This window comes from Carlito syrichta, unplaced genomic scaffold (genome assembly GCF_000164805.1).
Source record: "Carlito syrichta isolate Samal-C Ts95f unplaced genomic scaffold, Tarsius_syrichta-2.0.1 Scaffold303646, whole genome shotgun sequence".
Classification (NCBI taxonomy): domain Eukaryota; kingdom Metazoa; phylum Chordata; class Mammalia; order Primates; family Tarsiidae; genus Carlito; species Carlito syrichta.
Genome location: NW_007247742.1, coordinates 572647 through 583120, shown reverse-complemented (window position 1 = coordinate 583120; position 10474 = coordinate 572647). Strand labels below are relative to the sequence as shown.

The following is a 10474-nucleotide window of genomic DNA, read 5'->3' as shown; positions in this document are numbered from 1 at the left end:
CAGCTGGGTCCAGGAAAGGAGACCAGGAGGGGGCCCATAGTACAGGAGAGGGATAGTGGTCCCAGAGCCCCAGAGGCTGTCTGAGAGCCCCTTCCCCTCCGTGGCTCTTTCTTCTGTTCGTTGCTTGGTAACTATGAGGCCCAAAGCCAGAGAGAGGAGACTGGTGGGGGGGGTGTGGACCTTGATAGGTGTAGAGGTCTTCTGGGCTAGTGGCTATTGGTGGCATTGGTGGACATTTCCATTTCTGAGAGCGCTGTGGCAGACAGCTAGAACTAATAATCACAGGTGGGGACACAGGAACCTCCCTCCCATTTTCCTGATGAGAAAGCGAGGTGCAGAGAAGGGGAGAGCCTGGCTGCTCCAAGGTCATAACTTCCCACTGGAAGAGGAGAGGAGGCCCTTCTGGCACACAGGGTCTCCACTCCAAATCCCAGCCAGACTCCTAATTCTAACTCGGTCCTCAGCTGTACGACCTCCCTATCCCCCAACCCGCACACACACATGCACCCCTCCTTCGGAATGCTGGCGTCTGGCCAACACGTGCAGCCCGTCCCAGGGGGCACACCCAGACCCCAACCCCAGCTCCATGCAAACACAAGGGTCTAGTCTCTGACATACACCAGCACACCCTCCGGACGAACACATGGCGCCCGCGTCCGGGACAGCGGGGACGCACAGCCTGACGCACTCGCCACCCGCGCCAGCAGCCCCTCCCGACCTCAACCTCGCGGTCCACCCCGCCCTACCTCGCCCGTTTTCAGGCCCGCGCGGCCTGACCGCGCCCCCTGATGGCCAACTCCGGGATTGTTGGCTGGAGATGGAAGGAAGAAAGGAGATTGAGATCTGATTCCTGACTCCTCCATTCTTGCCATAGCCTCAACTGGTGAAACCCAGCGCAAGAGCCAGGATACCAACGGTCCAGCACCGGTTCTTGCCCCACCCTGTAATCTGGAGCCTCCCCTTATGGTTTGGGGGAAATTATGCCCTTTTGTCCGTTCATGCCCCTTCTAGGCCCATCTCTGGCCCATCCTTCTAACTTGGACTCTACCCTACGCCCAGTTCTACATCCCTGCACTGCTGTACCTTCACACATGCTGTGAGGCCCACAGCAATTTCTCACCAGGCAAAAGAGAGGCCCAAGGGAGGCTCTGCCTGTCCTTAGCACTTGTTCTCAGCGACCGAGGACTTTAGAGACAGGAGGTCAAGTCTTCTCCCCCCAACTCCCATTGGAGAACTTCCTCTATACCCTTTTCCCCGTGGACACTTGGCTCACACCTGACCAGTTGGTTCACTTGTTCATTGAAGGAGTTTTATTGAGTGCCTGCTGTGTACCCAGCACTGTGCTAGGTTTAAGGATAACAACCAAGAACAAAATGCAGTCCCTGCCCCTTTCAGTGGAGCTTACACTCTAGTAAGGAAGATATTCCAATACCCATAAGCACAAGATGAACTAGATGGCTGTACAGAATGATGAATGCTAGAAAGAAAATAGGCTGATGTGATGGACCATAAGAGTGTCTGAAACAGCATAACTGAGGTGACAAAATCACGTGGCCAAGACACTCCAGGTAATGGGGAGAGGAAAATGCAAAGGCTCTCAGATGAGAAGGCTAGAAGGCTCTGTGTGGTGAGGCTTTCAGGAGCCAGGACAGCCGCAGCTGACCTTGTGAGCCTTTTTTTGGCACAGGCGCGTGGATGAGTAGTAGCAGAGCACTGGCTTTGGAGTCCAGAGGTCTGAGTTCTATTCTTGCTCTGAAACTGGCTAGCTATATGAGTTTGGGCAAGGTTTTGCACCTCTGCAATCCTCCATCTTCACATCAGTACAAGCAAACCAGCTCATTGGGCTGTTGTGAGGGTCCATAAGGAAAGCACTTGGCTCATGGAAGCAACAAAATATTAGTTCCCTTCTCACTGGAAAGTCTGCTGGAATACCCCCTCCCCCACCCCATTCAGAAAAACTTAGAATTTTGCAAGAAGACTTTGTGTCTCCTTGGCAGCTTCTGTGGTCAGGAAATTCTGCTGCAAATAGCGAAGAAATCCCCTCCCCGGAACTACCTCTTTGGGCTCCAAACCTTTTCTCCCTCCTCATCTCCCCACTCCCCTCCCCACTCATCTCCCCACTACCGGTGGCCCTGGGATAACAGTCAAACAGAACCCCAGGCTCACATCTCAGTTCGACCACGTTTCAAAACCCTTCTGGGCTCTGCTTCTTCATTTGGGAAATGCAGGACAATAACAGCACCTGCCTCATCAGGGCAGTGTTAGAATCATTGGCGTGAGAGCCTGAGCAGGAATCCTGGCCTGAACTCAGAGCCTAACTATCGGCCGCCAACTTTCAGGCAGACGTCGGGACCCGAGCCCCTAGACCCTGGAGCTCTGTGGGAGACCCAGCTAGGGTTGAGACGTTCTTCCGACCTACCGTAGCGAGTCACTCCCTTGGTTACTATTATTGTTAAAAGCTTCGTAACCCCGCGCGCTCCCTCGGGCAGTTGTTTCCAGAGATAAGTGCCGCCTGGTGGCGAGTCCCGGTCACCGCCTCCTCTCGGCCCCCGGGCTGGAGAAAACTCCGGGAGCGCAGCCCGGGATCTGGGAACTCACGCTTGGAAAGAAAGGGGCCGCGACGGACCGATCCTCTAGGGGAAAGAGGCACGCAGGGAGCGAGGAGAGTCCTTTGCGAAGGGCCTTCTCTGACTCCGCTCCAGAAGATAGGTCTCGACCTAGGGCCAAAGAAGAGATGGAGTTTAGACGCTGGGAAGAACTTCCGCCCCGCGAGTCAGGACCGAGCAGTCTTAGTCGGAGGCCCCAGGGAGGCCTGGTACCTGGGCCGGGGAGGGCGCGCTCTGTCCCGAGGCCCGGTGCGCCCGGCCTGGCTCAGGCTGGAAAGAAAGAAAGCGCGGAGTCAGCCTGGGCGCGCAGCAGGCGGGATGTGCGCCTCAGCACTTTCTGTTGTCATCCCCGCGGGCTGGGGTCACGTCGGCGGCTGCAGGAAAGGCCTCGCCTCCCCAGCGGAGACCACAGTAGACCGCAGCCTGCCTGCTGACTCAGCTCCCCCCACCCCAGAGGAAGAGGGTGCGGGGCGGGGACGAAGCCTGGGTATAAAGCCGAGCGCGCCCGGCCCGCGCGCAGCCTCTCCATTTTGCTTGCGTGCTCACCCACCCGGTGAATACCCGGCGCTGGGGCGGGGAAGGGCGAGACCAGGGAGAGTCCAGAGCCGTCCGGGGCCAGCCCCCGGGTCCTTCTCCCCATAGCGCGGGGGTCGGGCAGGCTGTGGCTCAGAAGGGGGCTCTGGAGACGCTGAGCGCGTGGTCCCGCCCTTCCCGTCCGCAGCAGCATGAGCAGCGCCCCCGCGCCGGGCCCGGCGCCCGCCTGCCTCACGCTCTGGGACGAAGAGGACTTCCAGGGCCGTCGCTGTCGGCTACTGAGTGACTGTGCGAACGTCTGCGAGCGCGGAGGCCTGCGCAGGGTGCGCTCCGTTAAGGTGGAAAACGGCGCGTGAGTGATTACCCCGCCGCTGCTGGGCGGGGTTGACGGGCACTGGGCTCCCCGGGCCCGAGCGTAGAGCCTGGGACCTCAGCCCCCCGCCCTCTGAGCCCCGAAAGAGACCCGCCAACACGAGAAACCTCTCAGCCTCCCCAAAACTTCTCACCCGTCGCAAGAGGAATCATGGGAATGAGAGTGTATCCTCGCGGGAGCTGAAGAGACAAAGGCGAGAAGCGTCTCCTGTGCGGGTTCCCATGAGACCCATCCCAAGGGGCTTTCCAGTGTAGTTATGTCCTTCCCAAAGTTTTTTCTGTGCAAAGTCAGATGGCTCTGCGCTTCGCTTAACAAACAAGCCAAATCCCTTCCCATGGCCCCACCTGGTCTCCTAGAGCCCAGCTTGGGACCCTCAACAGAGCTAAGGTCCCCGTTGCTGCCAGAGCAGGCGGGGGTATGGGGGTGTTGGGAGGGAAGAGCTCCAAGCTTCCCTATGCGGGCACCTAAATCCTTAAGGTAGGAGCGCTTGGTCGGGTGATCTTCATAACCTGGAAAATTCCTTCCAAGCTGGGGCCTGGATTCCTCAAACCTTGGATAGCAGCAGGTTTGAGGTCTTCGGCCTCAAGAGGAGCTAGAGTGCCGTGTGATGGGTGTGTTAAGGGAAGGGCTTGACACCGGAGAAAAAGATTGGGTTTCTCAGTCTTTTCAATCACAGCTGGCAAGGGGAGGAGGAGGGAATGAGGCTGGGGCCGATGCCTCCCAGCTCTTTTCCTTTTCCAGCTGGGTGGCCTTTGAGTACCCTGACTTCCAGGGACAGCAGTTCATTCTAGAGAAAGGAGACTATCCTCGCTGGAGCGCCTGGAGCGGCAGCAGCAGCCACAACAGCAACCAGCTGCTGTCCTTCCGGCCAGTGCTCTGCGCGGTGAGCACAGCCCACTCCTCTTCCTCTGCCTCCTAGCTCCTGGCCCCGGCCCCACGACGGCGCCCGGAAGGCCGTCCAAACCCTCCATGGGGTGTGCAAACAAATCCTAGATGGATAGCAGTCGCGTTATTTCTCAGAACCGGAGGGGTCTCTGGAAGTTGGGGTTGAGGGCGTGGGTCAGGAACCCGGAGATCAGCACCAAGGACAGCGCCGAAGCCAGGTCAGTCCTGCGGCCCATGGGTCCCTCGCTTCCGGTCGATCACACGTGTGAGTGAGCGCCTCTGTCATCACACAGCCCGGTGAGGCCAGGGCCGCTGCAGTTAGCCTCGTACACGGGTGTGGAAATGGAGTTCAGAAGGACAAAGCGGTCTGCCCAGGGTGACAATGGTTGACATGCAGATGAGAAAATAACTCAGTCCCAGGGAGCAAGGCTGAGAAGAGGGTCAGCTTCAGCCTGTGTTTGTGTGTGTTACTGGGGTGGAGGGTGGCGAGAATTAATTAGATTCACTGGGTGGGAAGATCTCACTTTCCGTTTGTGCTGACTTAGGTGCTGGTGAGGCTTGGGATGGCAGGGGTGGAGGGCAAAGGACCTAGCCCAGCCCCTCCATCTTATGAGGCTGAGGAATCCTGCAGTGGGAAGGCCCTGGTGCTAGGGAAGTCAAGACCCGGCCAATGCTGATGCCCCAACATATCTGTTGTGATTCTGCCATCCACTACCCCTTAACTGGAGTGCTAGGCAGGGGACTGGCTAGTCAGCGAGACCCTTAGGGAAGCTATCTTGTTTAATGGGCCAGATTTCTCTAACAACCTCTGAGTTTGCTCTTGCAAACCAGGCCCATGTCACAAGATGCCTTCTAGCTCCGATCTGAAAAGATCTCTGGAATCCCCCAGTCTCACCATCTCTGCCTAAAGCCATGGAAGAGGATGGGGGAGAGGGGAGGCTCTGAGCAATCCAGCTTCCCCGGCTGCCAGGGGAGCTGCTGGGGTGAACTCTGGGAGTGCCTGTGGGGCCCAGGTGGCTGAGTAGCTTGTCTTGGGCAGTGGGAAGGGAGAAATGAGGCCGAGGACGTATCCATTAACACCCCTTTGGAGGGCCTGACCTCTCTGCCCCCACCTTCCTGTGCTTCAGAACCACAGTGACAGCCGTGTGACACTGTTTGAGGGGGACAACTTCCAGGGCTGCAAGTTTGAACTCAGTGACGACTACCCATCCTTGCCTTCCATGGGCTGGGCCAGCAAGGATGTGGGTTCCCTCAAAGTCAGCTCTGGAGCGTGAGTTCTGGGACTGGCACAGAGAAGATGAGATGAACAGGGGATTGAGGAGGAGGATGGAGAAAGGTGATGGTGGAGGGTGCTGAAAGACATGATGCCGACATCGGGGACTTGGAGCCTGGGAGGAAGAAAGGAGGAGGCACGAGGAGAACAGGAGGCAGAGTAACACTGTGGGAACAAAGGAAGGGATTGAAAGTGGGGGAGGAGGAAACAGAGGGTAGGGACAGGAGACACGAAGTAGAAGGTGACGGGAGGACTAGGCACAGTAGGCAGGGCAGGGAGAGATCCACGGAGGGAAAGCTGAAGAATGGTTTTGGAACTGGGCTTGGGACTTGAGAAAGGCGGACTAAGAGAGTCAGGGGTGAAGTGGAGGCAGCACCTTCTCATCACCCTGTGCCCTCACTGGCCTAGGTGGGTGGCCTACCAGTATCCAGGCTACCGAGGCTACCAGTATGTGTTGGAGAGGGACCGGCACAGCGGGGAGTTCCGTACATACAACGAGTTCGGCACGCAGGCCCACACCGGGCAGCTGCAGTCTATACGGAGAGTCCAGCACTAGGCTTCACGGTCCCAGACAGCTCCCTTGAGGACACTCAATAAAGGCTCCTGAACCTGCCTGCCCCTCTTGCCTCCTTGGTGTCTTGCTTTGTGATCTCCATCCTCATCCTTCTGAGGGTCCCTCCCCTCAGGCTCCAGGACCCTTGACTTTCAAGCAGAAGTGGGCTTAGGATTTGTGTGGGTAGGCTCTGGTGGGTCTGAGAGGAGACTGCTGGTAAGAATCTGGGGGATCCTGTAAACTGCCAGCAGTCCCACACCTATCTTTTGTAAGGCCCACCAACACACACCAGGGTACCGCTAGCCCAGATGGCATCTTTGCCATCCTCCGAGTGGAGTGGACACACTCCCCACAAGGCTCATAGCTGGATTTCAACCTCCACACATCCCCTGAGCCAGGTACCATCATGCAGGGCAGAACTTCCTTAACCCTATGAAGAAGCCCTGGGTTGCTCTCTGACATGTAGAGCATTTTCATCCTTAATGTCTTCACCCTGTTTCTCTACTCAGTCAAGAAAGCCTGTGAGCCTCTTTCAATAGTCCCTTTTTCTCCATTCCCCTGAGAGGAATTAGTGGGAGGTCCCACTGCCTTCAAGGACCTTCAAAAGGGGAGATTTCCTCTGAGCCCAGCCCTCAGACAGTGACAGTGTGTGAATGGCAATCCCTTGTGTTGTACTGAAATCCAGCATTTACAAAGCATTTTCATACTCTTCTCAGCTGCTCCAAACAACCCGTCTTAACTCTCCTTCTCCCTCCCTACCCTTTAGAGGACTGCTGAGCTGTAGAAGTTGCCCCTCAGTCACTGACACAGTGAGCCTGGGTTCTGGGCTAGGTGGCCACACCTACAGCCATGACAGGGCTGAGCATGGTAGCAGTTCTCTGAGCCTCTGCCACTAGTGTAGACTTTCCCAGTTTCCTCTTTGGCTCAGGCAATGGTACCCCCATCCCACACAGGCAGAGCCTCACAAGGCCTTTGGGACTATCCTTACAGGTAGTCCTTCAGGGATCCTTGTGTTTCCAAGTCCCTAGTGGACCTATCAGATCATTACCCCAGCCCAGGAGAGGCAGAGTAATGCTGGAGAGCAGTCAGATTTAGACCTTGGCAGTTCCCAGGGGTCCAGGTATGCATGGTCAGGCGGCTGCTCCTTTGGGAAGAGCCCAGGGCCATAAGTCAGAACATCTGGGACCTAATCACATAGCATCCCTGAGCCTCAATTCCCTTGCCTGTAAACTGGGACTATTGGTCCTTACTTTGTCTGTCTCATGGGGTTGTTGGGAAAATTCAATGTGAAACCTTTGAAAATGCGTGTGGTGTTATGGAAAAGCACTGGGACAACCCATGTAGGGCCCTCCCCCCAGAGATCCTAGGGGTTGGGTCAGGCATCAAAAGAGAGAGCTCTAGGTAGGGTATGAATTCTGCTTTATGCTTGAAAGGGCTCTAGAGTCCACGGCCCCTTTTTGCATTTGATCCTCTGAATATTCTCCATTTTAAAAAAATCTATCTTACCGATGAAGAAACTAGGACTGCAAAAAAGAGAAGCCTTGTTGAGATCACCCAGTTAGTTGGTGACAAAGCCAGGATTTGAACACAGGGCTTCTGGCTCCAAATTCAGGCTAAATGGAGACTGATCTGAGCTGTTGTGAAAAACCTCAGGCTTCTGCAACCCCCCAACTTCTGTGGATCTCAAAGGAGCCGATGGGGTGGAGGCTGGTCACAGACTCCTCTCTTTTCCCTTGGGGGCTGGTCAATGAACAATAACTTAAATGTACAGAATCTGTTCTAAGCATTTCACACGTGTTGTCTCACATCAACCTCATCATTCCACATGGCAGGTGCCATAATCCTCATTTTATAAATGAGGAGACTTAGATACATTATAAGAGTATGTAACTTCCCCCACAGTCAGACAGCTAGGAAATGGGGAAGCCAGGAGACCCAGGGGTTGAACTCATAACCCAAACTGGCTTCAGAGCCCAGCAGCCCATCTCCTCACTGCTGGCTTTGGGGAGCAGGCAGTGACAGAGAGGGATCTGATATCTGTCCTTGGTTGAGCTGCCCTCCCTCCAGGGGGATCTGTGGTCTCTGGAAAGAGTCAGCAAAATGCCTTCAGGAACTAAAATTATGACTTTGAACAGAGCACAGGTCCCCGGGCCTAAGTTTCCTCATCTGTACAACAAAAACGCTGGGAGAACTAATATTTGTTGCAGCCCTTGCCAGCATGGACTTTTAGGTCTTCAGTCTCTGCCCCCCACATCCATCTGCAGCTAGGGAATGGGGGTTTCGGAGGCCACTCTGGGTCTGCACGTTTTCATCTTCTCTCCTCCTTCCCTTCTGGGAGGCTATCTGCAGAACCCAGTTTGAACCGAACCCAGCTGGGCAGGAGGTGGATGAAGAGGAAACTGCCAAGAATTCTCCCATTGGCCTCCCTGGCTGCACTTGCCAAAGGTCAAAGGAGGTGGGGAGGTGGGAGGAACCCCTTAACAACTTTCCCCAGTGCTCTACCCCTTCAGCAAGTCCTCCGTAAGGCTGGGCACAAAGCCCGTACTATTGATCCTCACCCAGCTCAAAGCTGGGATGCCTCATAGATGCCCTCTCTGAGCTCCTCTCCCTTCCACCTCAGCCTCCCACTGAGAGCATTAGGAGGGTGAGCTTTGATGCTTCCCAGCTCTCCCAGCTCTTCTCTCCTGCTCCTTCTTTCCTGTTGATAGCAATTTGGAAAAGCAGCAGAGGAAATGAGAAGGGTTGGGATCTTGACCCCACCCTCAAGGCTCTCCCCTCCTGTGGAGCCCTGAGTTTGGACCCAGAGAACATTCCAACCACTAGTCTTTGCTCCCTCCAGGTTCCATGTTCCCATCCGAAAGTCCCTATTCTTGTCTCTCTAGGCTCCTCTGGGATCCTGGGATTCCCCTATTCTCCCACCCCCAATACTCTGCTTCCCACCTGCCTTCCCAGCTCCTTTGCATCCTCCACTAGCAAAGATGATCAGAAGTTATAGCACATGAGGGTGGACAGGGGCCCTACAGAACCCCAGGAGTAGGACTTTCCAGCTACCCTCAATCAGGCACCCCAGGATCCGAGATCCAGCAGGAGACCAGCCTGCTCCCAGACCTCCTCAACCCCTGGACTCAAGCAGTGAGAGGTACCCTGAGGATACTGGATCTGACAGTAGCCACTGTGTGCTGCCCAGCTGCAGAAAGTGGGCTCCTGGCCCAGGGCCTCATCTTCAGCCACCATCCCTCCTTAGCCTGCCTCCCCAGAGCCGAGATGTCCCACTGGTACCCAGGGACTTGAAGCCACCTGGGAGCCACATCAGCATCTTTGCATGAGTTAGAAATAGGTGCCCTTTTCTTGGAGTGGATTTTAGCTTTGTGCAGCACAGGACCCTATCTTAACTTCTCCACCTCTGTGGCCTGGTTCAGGGATAGTCAGGATGGGGGCAGTTTGTAAGAGAATGGAGATGACAGGGGATGGGGAAGGATGCAAGAGGAAGAGATGTGGGGGGAAGTGAAGAAGGATCCGATCCCACCAGAAACACCCAGGACAGACTCGCAGTGTCTTCAGAACCCTCCAGTAGGCCGGCCACAGCCAGTACTAATCTGTGGGGGGCCGAATGGGTAAGAAAAGGAAGAGAAGGCGGGGGCTCCAAGGAAGAAGAGAGGCGATTGGAGGGGAGATGGGCGTATGGGAAGAAAAGGCCAGGAGAGCCCTAGAACGAAGCTGGGGGAGAGGAGAGAAGGGGGGGCACCCATGAGAATTTGCCAGGGGAGATGCCCCAGCACCCTGCTCGAGGCTTGGGGGCCCTAGAAAGGCAGGAAACGGGGAGAACAAGAGGGAGACAGGAAAGGGGATCGGGTCTCTAGGGAAGAGCAGGGAGTGGGAGAAGAGGAGGAGGGAGAAAGGCGCGAGAGGGGGGAGACTGGGGGGGTGGACAGAGATAAAGGGAGCAACGGCTGCAGGGCCCGGAGCGCAGCGACAGGCGAGAGGGAGGGAAGCGGAAATTTAAAAGTGAAGATGCAGATAACGCAGCCTGGAGACGGGAACCCGGGTGGGGGTAGAGGGAGGAAGGGGGAGGAGAGGGAGCGGTGAAGGGAGCCGGAGCAGGCGGGAAGGAGGGCTCTGGGGAGGAGGCTGTGGCCGCTGGGGTCCGAGGTGGGGCCAGGTACACCCGCCCCATCGCTGTTTGCAGAGAGTCAGGGAGGCGGAAAAGAAACGCGCCGCCGGCCCCCATCCGAGCGCGCGGCCCGGACCCA

At 56.3% G+C, this 10474-nt stretch overlaps 1 protein-coding gene across 1 annotated transcript; it reads left to right on the top strand.

Moving 5' to 3' along the window:
* Positions 1 to 3127: 3127 nt before the first annotated feature.
* Positions 3128 to 6289, top strand: CRYBA2 (crystallin beta A2). The gene is made up of 5 exons (XM_008058863.1): positions 3128 to 3159; positions 3328 to 3492; positions 4255 to 4396; positions 5526 to 5668; positions 6080 to 6289. Exons 2-5 carry the CDS (start codon positions 3332 to 3334, stop codon positions 6225 to 6227), a joined length of 594 nt encoding a protein of 197 aa, XP_008057054.1. The 5' UTR covers positions 3128 to 3159; positions 3328 to 3331; the 3' UTR covers positions 6228 to 6289.
* The last annotated feature ends 4185 nt before the right edge of the window (positions 6290 to 10474 follow it).

Excerpts from the sequence above, each read along its gene's own strand:
- CRYBA2 (XM_008058863.1), top strand. The coding sequence starts at position 3,332 with ATGAGCAGCGCCCCCGCGCCGGGCCCGGCGCCCGCCTGCCTCACGCTC. Across the intron at positions 4,397-5,525 it reads TCCGGCCAGTGCTCTGCGCG|AACCACAGTGACAGCCGTGT; the intron begins GTGAGCACAGCC and ends CCTGTGCTTCAG. Across the intron at positions 5,669-6,079 it reads CTCAAAGTCAGCTCTGGAGC|GTGGGTGGCCTACCAGTATC; the intron begins GTGAGTTCTGGG and ends TCACTGGCCTAG.